The sequence below is a fragment of the Bactrocera tryoni genome, chromosome 3 (genome assembly GCF_016617805.1).
Source record: "Bactrocera tryoni isolate S06 chromosome 3, CSIRO_BtryS06_freeze2, whole genome shotgun sequence".
Lineage (NCBI taxonomy): Eukaryota > Metazoa > Arthropoda > Insecta > Diptera > Tephritidae > Bactrocera > Bactrocera tryoni.
Window position 1 is genome coordinate 18,008,374 of NC_052501.1, and position 15,833 is coordinate 18,024,206.

A 15,833-nucleotide genomic window follows, 5' to 3' on the forward strand; every position below is an offset into this window, starting at 1 on the left:
TAGTATGTAGATATGTATGTATATTAGATAATATGTTCGCAATTGTATGCTTAAGCTGTTTTTTATTGTTTTTATAATAATGTAAAAATATATATTTTAGGTCTTCGGCATTCGCACAGAAATTCAATTAAATAAAGAGAATAAAAAATATATATTTTTAGATGTAAAAGTTTATAAGTGCTTTAAAAAAATATAAAAAAATTGTAATATGAAAAAAATAAGAAAAATATTTAAAATATAATAATTTATATTAAAAATATATATATATTTTATTTTGACAAATATATGCACGTTTTTATAGATTATTATAGTGAATAGTTCATTATAAAATATTTTTTTTTACAATCTTAGGATTTTATTTCAAGATTTCAATTAAAAAATAGTTTAATAAGAAAAGTTCCAAGAAGATCCGACGTTTTGAAGCCAAATTTTTCCAGCGATGAGGCCCTTTTCTGGCAAAATTGCCGCATTTCGGACAAAGAGCAACCTGAAGAGACTCCAAAGCTGCCATTTCATCCAGAAAAACAACGGTTTAGTGTGGTTTGTAGGCCGCTGGAATCATTGGTCTATATTTCTTCAAAAATGTAACCTTCAATGGCAACCGTTATCGCGGCACGATAATCGACTATTTGATGCCTCAAATTGAAGCTCGCGATTCGTCGACTTTTGGTTTCAACAAGACGGTGCCACTTCCCACACATCGCATCACCCAATGGATTTATTGAGAAAACACTTCGGTGAGCATATAATTTCACGTTTTGGGCCGGTCTATTGGTCACCAAGATCGTGTGATACACCGCTAGACTTTTACTTGTGTGGATATGCAAAGTCTAAAGTCTATGCGGACAATCACGCTTCTATTCAGACCTTGGAGCACATGCTCGAACAAGTTATCGAAAATTGTACTCAACGGATAGCCCATCTGAAACGTAGCCGCGGCCAACATTTGAAAGATATAATCTTCCAAAAATAAATGTCAAAGTATGTTCTTTTGAATGATGAAGCCTGATCCATTTCGAAGTTCCCTACACATGCTCGAAGGTTTATTTCCCCAGTAAATTTGAATTTTCTGTGGTTTTTCTTTGAAAATGTAGGGAACTTCGAAACGGATCACGCTTAACGTATGAAAAATCGCGAATAGGTACTATTTTTCACCCATACGGGTACTTCCCATATTAATAAGAAAAAGTAAAACAAATTTAATGTAGTTATAATGATATAAGACTATTAAATTGAGCAACAAAAATATGAATAAATTAAATAAAACAATATACATAATTAAATATTAAAAAACTCAGTTGTAAACTATTTACATCTGTGAAAATTTTAAATTTAAAAAATAAGTTAATATAAACTATTATAAAAAATAAGTACTCGTATAACAAAGGAAATAAACGAATTTTGCAAAAAAAAAAAAAATATAAATAAATAAAGACAAAAATTCTATATAATACATTTAAAAGTAATTTTCAAACTGATGATTTGTGCAGCTGAACACAAAAAACATCAAAGTGCAAAGTTCGAAAATAGAGAAATACACACACGCACACAGCTATATTAAAAATATATGCAAATAGCAAATAATATTCGATCAATGCAAAGCGTTTACACATTTTAAATTCATGGAATTTAATTTAAAAAAACTCAAAAACATTATTTAATACAAATAATTTGCATTGTTTGCACACTAACACCAATAAAAATCGAAAACTAACAAACATTTTTTTCTGCTTTTCTCTTTGCATTTAAAATTAGGTTTGTTAGGTGATTATTTTTAGCGCATAACGGAGATTTTGGTTTGTATTTTATGGCAAACGATTTAAGTGAGTTTTAAAATTTCGGGTTTTGCTTACATTTATTAATATTATTTTTGTTTTTTGTTTTTTTGACAAGAACCACAAACATACACATATATATTTAGTAAGAAAAACACATAATAAACGCGCACACCGTTTATTCGGCACAGTTAAGACGCTTATTTATAGGGAAGTGCGTGAAAATTTTGCATACTTTACCTCTTTTTTCGACTTCAATTCCTCCGAATTGAAACTGTTGAGCAACAACGCCAAGAACAAGTTTAGCACCATGAAATTGCCCATCACTAGCGTTGGCAAGAATATGGCAAAGCACGATGAGGCGCCCTGCTCCTCCTCCGCACGCATACAATCCCACAACGGCTCAATCCACTCACCACACAATATGCGAAATATCATCATGAACGAATGGAAAAAATCGTTAAAATTCCACCTGCAAGCAGATTTTCATAAATTCACAAAAATTAATTCGGAAATTTGTAAATAATTTATATTTCATTGACATGCCTTGGCACTGGGTCTGGATCGAATTTTTCGGGTGTGTAATCTTTCGAAAACAATTGCATACCGATCACAGCGAAAATATATATGACTATAACTAAAATCAGGGTAAGATTACCCAAAGCACCTATTGTCGATATGATAATGCTGAGCAGGACCTTCATTGTGGTCCACGATTGCGCTAGTTTGAGCACGCGGAGCTGTTCGTAAGTAAATTAATGAGTAATCTTTATACATATAAATATATGAAAATCAAGCGCTACGCACCAAACGCAAGCCCCGCAGCACACTAAGACCATCCACCAACTCAAATATAATGTCTAATAAACTGGCTGTCACAATGATCAGATCGAAAATGTTCCAGCCGCATAGAAAAAAATCCTTCGACAATGCCATTAACTTAATGATGCATTCGAATGTGAAAATCGATGTAAAAACCTGTTGGAGTAAAACGTGTATGCTTTATAAAATATAATTGCAAGTGAAAGTAATATTTGAATTACGCACTTTATTGCCTACGTCTAATGCATTGCGAAAGTTCTCACTCATGCCGTGATGCTCCATGGCTAGAAATGCCGTATTTAGTACTATGCAGAGCGTTATGGCTAATTCGAAAAGTGGATCACGCACCACCTGCAATATATGCAATATAAAAACAACAACAAATAATAAAAATTAAATAGACTTGATTAAATTGAGTTATTTACCTTGTAGAGACAGTTCTGGAACTGCAGCCAACCTTCATAGTTGACACAGCATTGTATGCATCTATCACAATTACGATCGGGAAGATCATCTGAGAAAAGAAAATATTGATAAAACTATATAGTATAGTAAATAATAAAAAAATACATGCTCAGTGCCATCTGATCAAATTTGAGCCGGATTGACCAAAAAAAAAACGTTTTCACATATTTTTATACAAATTTTTAACCTTCAAAGTAGACTTCTTTTGAGCCAATAAAAACATACCAACAATGCAATTTTCCATATACATGGAAAGTGAGAGCGAAAAAACCCAAATTCGCTCTCGACTATTTTGGGGAATATTGGACAGTTTCAACGTCGTATTCATGAACTCAGGTCTTGTCACCAGTAGCCAATGGATTTGATGAATCTAGAGTCTTCGACAGGTTGCCAAGCATATTTTGGTCGACCCGAACAATAAAGAAAAAGAAGAAGAGCTTTAACGCGCTTGTATCCAATAGCCGCTACACAAGAGGTGAATCTGAAACCATACTCTGTTATGGGGATGACAGCAAAAAAGTTCAAGGAAAAAACACGGTAGTAAGCGCTCAAAAACAGGGTGGCTTGGAGAGAGTCTACAATTGGCACCCTTACCTAGAGATGACATCATCAAGAAAATTAAATTTGAAAAGGGATTTTAAGTCTCACGATTCTGAGAAAATTAATGGAAGTACTCCATCCTTGAGGAGTACTTTCGTAGAAGCGCAATGTAATGGTATGCAGACGGCTCGAAAACAGCAGTTAGCATTTTTCCAGCTGAGGTTTATGCGATTAGCAGACGAGCAGAGATTATTCCAACGATGAACTGTCACCGGAAACGTATTGTCACCCTCAGTGTTAGTCAAGCGGCACTTCAGGCAATCTCGTCCGTTCAAATCAAATCAAAAAAAGTACACGAGTGCCTGGAAATGCTTAGCAAGATTGCCACGGAAAACAATATTCCAATAGCATGGATCTCTGGGCATAAAGAGATTAATGGAAATGAGGGAGTCGATCTCCTCGCGGTATGGATTGGTACGATACGACCGGACCCTTATTTTAAAACTTACCAATCCGAATGAGGTTAAATATCCGTTCTGACACCCCTCTCTCTATGGTTCGACCCGTCGAAACAGCACGTTTCCTGGGCATACCTTTGGATGAGCTCGATGACAACTTATCTGAACCTTAGCACCCAAACAGGAACTAGATGACCGTTGAAACAACAACATACGACCGGAACGAGAGGAGTAACGGAAAAAGGAAAGGGACAGCAGAAAACGCTACCGACAACAAGTCCCTAGGCTTCGAAAGACGAGGCTGTTTCTGGAGAGTTCGATACAAAACGGTTCAAGAAAGTTAATACTCCTCCAGAACAAATGAAGGATTTCATGCAGGTCACTGCAGGCTGCGGTGTCATCTGCTCAATTTAGAATACTGTTCACTGCATCAGTGTTGCTTCTGCGATCAAAGAGCCGAGACACCAGAGCTCAAACTCCTTACTAAACCTTTTTGATTTGACTGGGTGAAACGAAGTGTTGTAATAACAGGAGAGAACACAATAGACCACGGGTCGCAGCGCATCCCTCAAACTTCAATCAAACTATCTATCCAAAACATCAACCAAAATATGTTGAGTCAATCCATAAGAGATGTTGAGATCTACTGTCTCTCTGATGCCATCACGAAGGTTTTCATTCGCTGTTTCGTGAAAAATGTTATTCTTATTAACAGAGCTGAATGGTCTACTCGCATGAAAGAAGCCAGTTCGACGCAAATTTGATCAGAAGATCCAAAAATATTATATAATATTTTTACATAACGTATTTTTTTAAAATTTAGTATGCAATTATTCATTCACTCACCGATCACCACAATTTCCGAAGAGAATTCCTGATGCAGCGCATAAATGTTATGCTTCTTAATGCGCGCAATGTTGCCATTGCACTTGATGAGCCGCACCTCGCGCGGCGACAGAGCCAACGTCACCGAGGTCAACTCATTTGGCAGCTCCACTGTGGATACATTGACCATTTCGGTGCCGGTATCCTGTTCTTCATGATCATCCACCACACCGGAATCGTCTTGCGATGACTCGCGATTCACGCCACTCGAATTGGAGCTGGCCTGACGGCTGCCAGGCAGCAATTGTCCTTTATAATCGGATGGATATAACATATTGGGATTTTTATTGCCATCGTCTTGGAAGCAAATACGTGTGCGAGCAGTCTGCGCCTCTTTCGGTGTTAGCGCTTGTGGTGTTTGTTGTGATTGTTGTTGTTCCTTTAGCTGTTGTTGTTGTGCAATGGGTGTTGACAGCAGTTGTTGTTGCTGTTGTTGCTGTGGGGTTGTGGTGAGCTGCAATTGCAGCTGTTTGGGACGTTCAGCATTGCTGTGGCGTGGACTGGGACCTGGGCTGGGCGTAACGGATCTACTTTTATTCTGTGAAATTGTGTAAAATATGTGTAAATATAAGAAATTAGTTTAAGAAAGTTGTGGCAATTTACTTGGCCATTTCCGTTGCTATCGTTATTGTTGTTGGCACCGTCTTTTCCGCCTTTAACCTTTTTTCGGCGTGTCTTCTTTTTGCTATACGACGCTAGCAGCACACCCTTGCGCGAATCGATCTTCTTTTTATTGTTCTTATTTAATTTTTTTACATTTAAAACGGACGGGTCGAAGCTAAATGTTGAATCATCGCGATGATCCAATAAGTCTTTCTTGCGTTCCTAAAGGATATATTGAAAAAATACATTTTTAAATAAATGTCCGTAAGTTGGGTTATGGCAACTCACTTCGTTTGTGATTTCGGCTTCTTCCTCGTAACTTAGTGCAACTACGGCTAACATTAGATTAATTAAATAAAATGAGCCAAAAAACACAACCACGGTAAAAAATGACACACTCATGGGACCAGATGTGGCCAATACCTGTAATAATAATTTTCATAAAATATAAAAAAAATAATTATTTTAAATATCCACAATAATGCTCACCATATTGTAGACATTCTCCCAATAGTCCAATGTAATCAATTGGAAAGTCGTTAACATGGACCACATAAAGTTATCGAAATTCGTATAACCATGATTCGGGTTCTCACCCACGCAAAGGCAAGTGTAGTCCGTAGGGCAGTGGCGAGCGCCTGTTAAATTGCCACAAAGCATTGGCATTTCCTCGTCGTCGTACAGCCAGTTGTCGGTGTCGTTGATCCAGCTGTTGAGAACACAGGAAAATGCACATGGGGTTAGGGATAGTCAGACTTTTCAAAAAACCTGCTTTTTATTTTTGCATTTTCCTAAGTTTAATATCTTGGACATATTCTCTAAAAAATTTTAAGTAAATCTTACTCATTTTATTCTATAATTAGCAAAGAGTTCTTAAAAATTCTTGTTTTTCCGTGTCTATGCGTACACCTAACCCTAAAAATATTTGTGAAATAATTCATTACGCACCTGCGCCACTCCAAGTCTGTGGTATTAACCCAATCGTCTGGAAGATTTCTCACACACTTATTTCTCAGTTCACCCATATAAACCTGTTGTGAAGAAATTTGATTTACTATATCACTCTAAAAGTTACACCGTTACTTTGTACACACCTGTAGTGCGAACAGTGCAAAGACCATTAAGCAAAAAATGGTTAATGTCATGACCTCGGCCAATTGGCGGAATGAGTGCAAAAGTGCATTGATGATAGTCTTTAGTCCTGGCATTATTGAAACAGTCTTTAGGGCGCGCAACACGCGAAATGTACGTAAACCGGCCAGATTGCCCACCTCCATGCCGATAGTGGCATAACCACTCGTTATTACAACAAAGTCCAGCCAATTCCATGGATTGCGCAGATAGGTGTACTTGTTGAGTAGGAAGCCTTTGGCAACGATTTTGATTACCATTTCAATGGAGTAAATTGCTAGGAAGATATATCTGCAAACAGGAAGAGGATGTGCATATAAATATTATATGCTGTGGAGGTTATGTTTTGCTTTACGAAACTTACTCGGCCTCTTCCACCGTCTCGGTCATAGCTAAAAAAATGCAGTTGAATAGAATTGTAGCCATGACGCAGTAGTCGAAGAATTGATTCGTTGCTATGTAGACGCAGACCCGACGTGCTGTACTCCATGGGTGGAAAAGGAAGAGACTTTTCGTACCGGTGAAGCGGTGTATGTAGTTTTTCCGAAATCGTTTGGAGACTACACAGAATGTCTACAATGAAATAAATAATTTTATTAAACAATTGTATAAATACGTTGTAAATTCTTAAAAATTAAATTTTTTAAAACACTTGAAAAGAACATTTAATAATTGGACGCTTAACCGTGCGCTCAAATTAGAAAAGCCTGACGGGCGTTTAATGTAACTAATTTCCTATCAGCAAATGCACCGCTCTGCGACATCTAGTGGCGTTACCAAAAATACAACCCTGAACAATTCAGCGCATGCGTTTTATCAGCCAAATGTTGGTAGCGCTGCTCACAAAAAGTTGTCTTGCGAATGAAGTTCCGTTCATCTTTCTTTCGTTCTTTAACCGTCTTCGTGTGAAGAAAGAAAAATGAGAGCTAAGGTAATTTTGCCATAAAAGTGTACAAAGTGTAAAAATATATGTAAAAAAATTTAACCAGCAATTGGAATTTGATGTTTGCAAAGTGTTCAAAATGCTTATTTAAAATCAAGTAACTTTAAAATACATTTTACATTGGTTTAAAAACATTTTCGTGCGGCCGGCCGCCATTGCTGTAGATTTCGGTATACACACGTGGTTGAATTGACAATTTTGCTGAAAATTTTTTGCAATTTGTGAATTTTTCTAATTTTTTGTGTATTTTCTTTTTATTATAGTGGCGTAAGAAGCGTATGCGGAGGTTGAAGCGTAAACGCAGGAAGATGCGCGCAAGGTCCAAATAAACTCGTTGACGGCATTGGAGAATGTAAGTATTCGTCATTACAGCGTGAAGCGCTAGCGCTCCAAATGAATTGTAACTAATTCTCATTTCATATTTTGTTGCAGGTTTTTTACACGCTTCAACCTGACATCCCATTAAAAAGCTTCGAGTAAAAATTTCGCTCCCAAATTTTTGGGCGCGTTTCGAAAAGTTTGCATTAAGTGTAAATTGTTTGAAATAAAGAATTTCTTTAAATTTTTGCTGGAGGTGAAAAATTATAAAAAGTGATTTTTATTATTTGCAATGGAAGGTGGACTTCGTGATATGCTACATATAATTGTAGATTTTAGAATTACTCAGTTAAAACATTTGTTCAAATAGTATACCACGTTTTAAGCATAACCTCAAACATATAACAGTGACAAGTCAAATAGTAGTTGTTGGTTTGCAAGGCGTTCACAGATGAAAAGCATGTGTTCGAAAATTGGATATGCAGTTTTTATGTTTATTGAACGAAACGACGGTCTTCTGTACTTGGAAATAGAGGCATTAACTGGTGTTCGCAATAGTAACTGAATTTTTGCATTCTTGGGGAGAAATTTATTCTAATATGGGACATCTGTCCCAATAGTATTGGAAGTAATTAAGCAAAGTTGTGTTTTAAAATTTGCCTGTTACCAAAGTCGGCATAGGAAAACATGTTAGCCAGTTGAAGTTTTGATGTCATATTGTTTAGTAATAAGTTTAAGACAACTTGTTTAGTTATTGTATTCTTCTACTCAGGCTATATATTAAAATAATGTAACGGTCCATGCCCGAAGGCCCTTAGATTGAACAAAATAGTCAAAAAAGTTTTTAGGTAATGTGTTGTTAGATAATTGGGTTTGAAATGTAGTCACTTTAGCTTGTAGTTTGGGATCGTTTTAAAGATTTGTAATTTATGGGCCGAGTCATTGCTTGTTTAGCCATTAGTTTAAGAATGTTCTTAAGCATTTGAATTCTTCCAATAGTTAATGCTAGTAATGACAAAAATATTGATATATACATATATATGAGTGACAGAATCCTGCAAATATAGAAACTGCCATCAAAAAATCCTTTATATTGCTGCAGTTATTTATAATATGCGATAGGAAACATTCAATTTTGCAGGAAACAGGTTAAGGAGTTTCGCTTCAAATCTAATTAATGTGCAAATATTTGGAAACATTGAAGTTCCTTTAAATTAGCTAAGTACGCACTTTACAGCAGCATTACACGTTCCTCAAATTGGTTAGGATTCGTTGAGTAAATCTTGGCACTTGCATTTGTAAGTTAGTAATAAACCAATTATTTAAATATGGGTACAGAACTTGCAAATATAGTAACTGCAATTGTAAGTTAGTAATAAACCAATTATTTAAATATGCGTACAGAACTTGCAAATATAGTAACTGCAATCGGAAAATTCTTCAATTTTGCAGAACACAAAATAAAGAGGATGAGTTTTGCTTAAAATATAATTAATGTATAAATAATGGGAAACATTGAAGTTCCTTTAAATTAGCTTTGTATGCAGTTTGCAGCGGCACTACACATTCCTCAAGTAGGATAGGTTTAGTTGAATAAGTCCCGTCACATGTATCTATTTCAAAATTTGAAAAAATCTTGTAACAATAGCAAATTTGTAATTTAAACAAATGAATCGCTTTAATTTTTTTTTCTACTTGAGGATTCAACCAGAGAACATAAATGATAATTGTTATAAGATCATTTCCAAACATCGAAATACAGGGTCCAGATTTATTCAACTAAATGAGGAATAGGTAAAAAAACAACGAAGGCCGAAGCAGCCAGTTCCTTTAGTTTCATATTCTGTTTGTATTATTTTACAGGTCATATTTAAATAAATAAATAAACAATTTTATTGTTCAATTGTTTTATGTTCTCTGGTTAAACATGTTGCCATGTTTGAATGTTTGGAACGTACTTCAGGGATGATATTAATAAGAATGATTTCCGGTTGTATAAGCTCAATTATCGTAAAATTAACAATTAACATAGTTTTTTGTATTCACTAATAAAAACTTCCTAAACTATTAGTATAAAGGTTGTGAGTATCACATAGCAGAAATGAACATACAAAATTTTATGTGCGCTTCATTTCAACGGCGAATTCGTAGTTAAATATTTTTTGCTGATATAGCTTTATACTTTACTAAAAACGAATGACAGCCATGTGATGCTGCTTGAATTTCGTCGATCCAGTGTCGTGTCAGATATCAAATATTTCTGTGTTTACTACATATCTTAGTTTTAAATAATAACAGATTTGGAATAAGCTTTCGTTCAAACAATTTAAATATACAAATTAAACTTAAAGATAATTTGAACTTGAAAGCACTTCGACAAATTATAACAATTGACATAAAATTTTAGTCTTTACATCTGGCAAAGCTTTCAGTGTCGGCAACATCTGGCTTCGAGTTTCGAACACCCCTTCTATTGTTTACATTCGTTTCGCCGCGTCGTTTGCTATCGTATGGAAAAAGTAGCTTATAGCGTGGTCAACAAGAATATTTGTACATTTTGCGGTAATTGTGTAACAGAAAAAGTTGCGAATTATGCAATTTTGAGACAAAATTTGTGTTTTTATAATAAGATAATAATTTGGTGAGTGAAATCATAATTAAAATATCCGCAAAAATGCGGCATAATTGTCATTTAGTTAAATGTCTAATATTCTTATTGGGATGAGCTTACGGTTATCGGAGTGCGAGTGCTTATTCTTGTTGTTGCGCCAAATGATGCTTTTGCGGTTAAAGCGTGTATTTTGTGCATAGCAAATTGTGCGTGAATGTGCTAATTTTAAACGAAGCTGTCCACTTATTATACATTTATGCATGTGTATAATAAACTGTTTGAAAAGCCTGCAATTTAATGAAATTCTACAAATAATTTTGCAAAATGGTGCTTTTCCAGCACTTTCAGTTGGTGTTCTAATAAGAATTCGATGTTATTAGTTAAAATGAAAAAGTTCTATGGTTTGTCTGGTGATATGAGGATTTCCATAATCAAGGTCGTATCAAATAATGTTAATACACAAAATAAATGCGCTCTAATTTTATTGAAATGACCACAGCTGTACATTTTTTTGTTGCGCATTCTTTCGAAGTTCTCTGCTTTTGCTGATGTGACTTCGAAATATTCTTGCTTTTAGCTTTTTGATACGGCGTTCCAATTCGCTCCGCCGGTCAAGTTAGCCTACCAAATACATAACTTGTTTACCTACTACAAATACCGGCTGTTGTCTTTGTGTTGTTTATTATGTAGTACATATCTAGACGGCGTGTAATATTTCTTTTGTTTGCCAAGAGTGGTTGAGAATTGATTACAATTTTTTGTGGAGCTTCTTTGCATACTTCAAAATTGTTTATATTGGTTCACTGTCAAGATTAGGTAGATGCGTTAGCAATTATCTTTAACTGATTACAAAGTAAGTCGCATGGAACTGATACATTACAAAAATAACAATTGTATTTACGTGCTAAACATCAACAAATAGGTAAAAAATAATAATTTGACTACGTGACACTACTCTTATACAAATCAGAAGGCCTCCTGTAGCGGAAGTTAGTTAGTTCTTGTGGAAATTTTGTAAGTTTTTCTATCTAATGTATGCACAAATATTATTATATAAATTTTTATCTATACTTGTTGATATAACATAATTTAAACCTAATTCTAGTGCTACCAAACATTTACATATTTGAGGAATGAACTCAAAGTAGCACGCATTAAGTGTATGTACGTATGTAGCTTATGGTTTAGTTTCCTAATTTGGCAGCGTCTGGCTTAAATAGAGATTTCACAATTGTTTTATGAAACATGTTAGTATTTAATTCAATGAAATTATTCCATTGTCCACAGTTGCCAAGCTGGCCCAATTTTTGGTTTTTGCACATACATACATACATATGTATATGTATGTACATACATATGTAGTACGTTGTGTATACGGCTGCCAAAACAGCTGTTTGAAATTATTGCTATTGGGCTGGTGCTATTAGTAGAAAAAGTTTTAATTGATAACGACAATCAATAATGCTCTTTTGTGCCGTTTTCAGATTTACTTTCAATCACTTTTGATAACAATTTTATTTATGTACATATGTATATACAATCTACTTTTTATATATTAGGTGAAATATAGCCAATAAATTCATGAGACGCTATCTAGAATTTTCATTATAATGAAACAGAATTTGCTTTAATGTGGAGAAAAACCTAAATTTTAAATGAAAAGTTATAGAAAACATTAATTTTTTATTTATTAATTGTTAATAGTAATATTTCGGCAAGACTAAAATTAGGTGTGCGACTCGGTAAAATGTGTGTATATAAAGAGAGCGCTCAAAAAAATATATGTTTATAAAATATAGCTCGAATGCCGTTTGTGTAAATTGTTTAGAAAATTTGTATGTACAAATACTTAAAAATAATTTAAAAGTTTTGTCAAACATACATATTTCAAACTTGAGTGTGCTTTTCAAAGACAATAAATTTATTAAACACGTTTTTAAATATAATCGATTAGATTTTTTTGTTTAAAAACTGGTTAAAAAGGTTTACTTAGACCAAAAAGCAAATGATCAGCAGCAAAAAAAAAAAAATATAATAAATAAACGTGTATAATTAAGCAACGAAAATTCTGTTATGAAAACGAAAAGTATGCAAAAATACGATAAAACGACTGTGTTTCTCTACTTATTAGGAAACTTACATACAATATCAACTATCTCAAATTATATTAAAATATATAAAAGAGGAAAGAAACTTTCCTAAGATGCTTAATTAAAGCCACGTTGCGGCAATACAAGCTTTCATAGCAATAAAATTATAACAATAAAAGAAGCGCCAAAAAGCAACTGCAATTAATGTCTTGAGACAATAAGCAAGAGTAGAAATTGTCTACATGGAAGAAATTATTAACTATGTGGTTATATTGTGGTAGGGTAGAGGTGTGGCAAAGCGTTGATAATATCAGCATAGTCGGTTGGTACGCTCATTAAATCTGCCACTGCTAGTCTCAAGCAGCTGTGTAGCAGCAAATAGGCGTCAAGTGTATAATAGAATTGCGAAGATAGCATATAATTTTGTATGACTATATCTTTTCTAAGGAAAATAGCGCATAACACTAGGCAGTTTGCCTTTGTTGACATTAAACTTGGACACATCTTGCAAGCATGTACATACATATACATATATTTTGTCGCTTAAGTACCTACTTAAGTAGGTAGAAGATACTAGTTTGTGTAACAGTGTGTGTGTGTGTGTGTTGAAAAAAAATTTTATCCAAAGTGTGAAAATTGAGTTCAGCAGCACATTAAAGGCGCGCGCAGTGGCTGTGACTATTGTTTGTTAGACAACAAAAGCAATTGTTTCGTCAACTATGAAAAAAGGAATAAATAAAAAGGGTTAACCGAAGCTGTAATACCATTTAGAAGAGCTTTTCTTAAGGCTTAAAAGGGTATAGAAATCAAATAAATAAAAATATAAAAAATAATTTCGTTCGGTCACTTTGTATGGCAGCTATGTACATATGTATATATATGTACGTTTATATGTACTTATGCTATAGTTGTTCGATCTGTCAATTTTGATAGATTGGAGATTGTACATGTGCCTGGGATAATACAACGCTAAATTTCCTAAAGTTATCGCGTCAACAACAGAAGTTGTCAATGCAAGGACCGTATTTTGATCGATCAGTTTGTAAGGCAGCTATATGCTACCGTATTCCGATATAAGCAATATGCTCGAAGATTGAATCGTTTCCTTAAACAATAATCTATGCCAAATTTCGTGAACATATATATATTCCATACAGGGCTTCAGTTTGATAAATCAGTTTGTATGGCAGCTATATCATATAGTGGTCCGATATCGACTGTTCTGACAAATAAGCAGTTAATTGGGGAGAAAAAAACATGCACAAAATTGCATATCGATAACTCAAGAATTAAGGGACTTTTTTCTTTGTGCTACAAACTTAACATTCACGGTTCAAGGTATAATTGTATATATGTACATTATACATACATACATACATATATATTTCATACACATAAATAAATGTCTGTACGTATATTATTAACAATCGCTGATCTTTCGTATCATCCACTATCCACCCTTCATTTCGGTTCCACGCTTTTGTCTAACTTAACTTAACTAACTTAACTTTTTGTCGGCGAAAGCATTGCGCGTCCTTGAGAGTGCCATTCTGCTTGCCGTATTATAATGCATTCCTTTTTTCATTTTAATTTTTATTTTAATTTCAACTTTATATTTTGCAAACTGTATGCCTATTTCTTATTAGCATTGCATACTTGAGGGCGCAAAAGGGCGTTTACCAACAAATTGACGCGAAAATGTTTATTGCGGGATTTTCAAAGCATTACAACAAACCAGCGAATGAAAGTGAAAGCCACTATTTTGCCAGTGTTTGTGTGTGTGTGTGTCAGAGTGTACACAAACCGCTTGTCATGTTGGGCGGAAATTAAAGCGTTTATGACGCAGCAAATTCCGTCGTCTAACTGCCAGCCAGGCTTTTACAAACCCATTGGCGCGTACCATTTACCTTTACACCGCTTCTCTCTCTCTCTCTCTCCCTCTCTCTCTCTCCACGATTTGTCTATTTTCCACTTAACCTTTTCAACTTTCACTTTATTTTATAAATCAAAAAGATTTTTTTCCATTGTTGCTTTTACCGTTGCGTTGCCTGTTATCCTTTCGAAATTTCCTCGCGCTCCTTTGGCAGTTCGTTAGCGCGTCGCTCTTTGTTTCTATTTGTTGTTGTAAATTTATGTTAAGTTATCTTAATGCCATAAATGCTAGCAAAAACGGTTCATTTCCGTTTCGCAGCTGCCATTTTGCCGCCTATGCCGGCGTGTCCTTCACATCTTTCCGAAGTCGCGGCTGCCTATTTATATTTGCCACTCGCGTTGTTGTTTGTTGCGGCGTTCCCGCGCTTTGTCAGTCAAAAGCACAACCCATTTCCACTGGCATTTTGCCTGATTTACTTTTAATGGCGGCGTGATAAAAAGTTATTTGCATACTTTGAGGCTTCTTACCTTCCAGCTTCATATTATCTAGGCACCTTTTAACATTGCACAAATTTACTCATTCATTTGTGTGTTAGGTGCCTCAGCAGGGTGTATTTTTTATTCTGGAACACTTTTTTAGACACAATTTCATTAATCGAAACGAAATTAGAAAACATTGGCTTCGTACGCGTTCCGTTTTTATGCCCAATGCCTTAACATTGCTCAGTACGTACCAAAAGTTACCAATATTTTTTTAAATAAAACTTCCTAAGATTGAGAGATAGCAATTGATAATTGCGGTTTTGCACTGCGACCTTTGGTCTGTTGTGCCCTCTCCGATATAACATATAGTCACAAAGGTACAGCACTCTGAATAATTCCAGGAGCTTGCTCCCTGCCTGCCTCCAGGTGATGTGCTCCCTGTCCACGTAAGTGGATCCCCAAGCCTTGAGCCTGCTTCTACAAATTGCTGGACTATCTATAATGAGGTGTCCTGGAGTTTCCGGTTCGATGTCGCAAATCCGGCAGTTTGCGCAAGAGATTAGGTCCATGTAGGACAAGTGTTTCTTGTGCGTGGCGTGCCCGGTAAAGAGCACGACAAGAAGGCGGAATCTGTGTCGTGGGACGTTGATCATATTTTTAATCTTTAGTCTTTCACTAATGAGTTTGAAGGATCCGTTCCTACGACAGTCGGGTCTACGTAACCGGAAAGTACCCGAATTTTTTATTCGGCCAAGAACTGTCAACTCTGAGTTGGATCTCAGGCAATTTGACTGACCATTCCAAATATCTAGACTTGAATTCCTAAACCAATTCCAA

The 15,833-nt window shown here is 35.1% G+C and overlaps 2 protein-coding genes and 1 long non-coding RNA gene across 6 annotated transcripts in view; 2 read left to right on the forward strand and 1 right to left on the reverse strand.

Moving 5' to 3' along the window:
• Positions 1-15,833, reverse strand: part of LOC120772702 (sodium channel protein 60E) — a 284,826-nt gene that overhangs the window by 34,363 nt on the left and 234,630 nt on the right. For all 4 annotated transcript variants that reach the window (XM_040101447.1, XM_040101445.1, XM_040101446.1 and 1 more), the window contains exons 3-14: positions 7,044-7,252; positions 6,643-6,970; positions 6,497-6,579; positions 6,038-6,257; positions 5,837-5,971; positions 5,549-5,770; positions 4,907-5,483; positions 3,023-3,111; positions 2,823-2,948; positions 2,583-2,753; positions 2,322-2,515; positions 2,016-2,247 (exon numbers count right to left, since the gene is read on the reverse strand). In XM_040101447.1, coding sequence (XP_039957381.1) covers positions 2,016-2,247; positions 2,322-2,515; positions 2,583-2,753; positions 2,823-2,948; positions 3,023-3,111; positions 4,907-5,483; positions 5,549-5,770; positions 5,837-5,971; positions 6,038-6,257; positions 6,497-6,579; positions 6,643-6,970; positions 7,044-7,252 — 2,586 coding nt within the window. The remainder of the gene's footprint in view (positions 1-2,015; positions 2,248-2,321; positions 2,516-2,582; positions 2,754-2,822; positions 2,949-3,022; positions 3,112-4,906; positions 5,484-5,548; positions 5,771-5,836; positions 5,972-6,037; positions 6,258-6,496; positions 6,580-6,642; positions 6,971-7,043; positions 7,253-15,833) is intronic.
• LOC120772705 lies at positions 7,520-8,213 on the forward strand. The gene is made up of 3 exons (XR_005705082.1): positions 7,520-7,610; positions 7,886-7,974; positions 8,055-8,213. It is a non-coding gene; the product is annotated as an uncharacterized LOC120772705 (long non-coding RNA).
• The window catches only part of LOC120772703 (mitochondrial thiamine pyrophosphate carrier-like), a 150,410-nt gene continuing 145,837 nt past the window's right edge, over positions 11,261-15,833 (forward strand). Inside the window, exon 1 of the mRNA XM_040101448.1 lies at positions 11,261-11,404. The gene's annotated coding sequence lies outside the window, so the exon portion shown is untranslated. The remainder of the gene's footprint in view (positions 11,405-15,833) is intronic.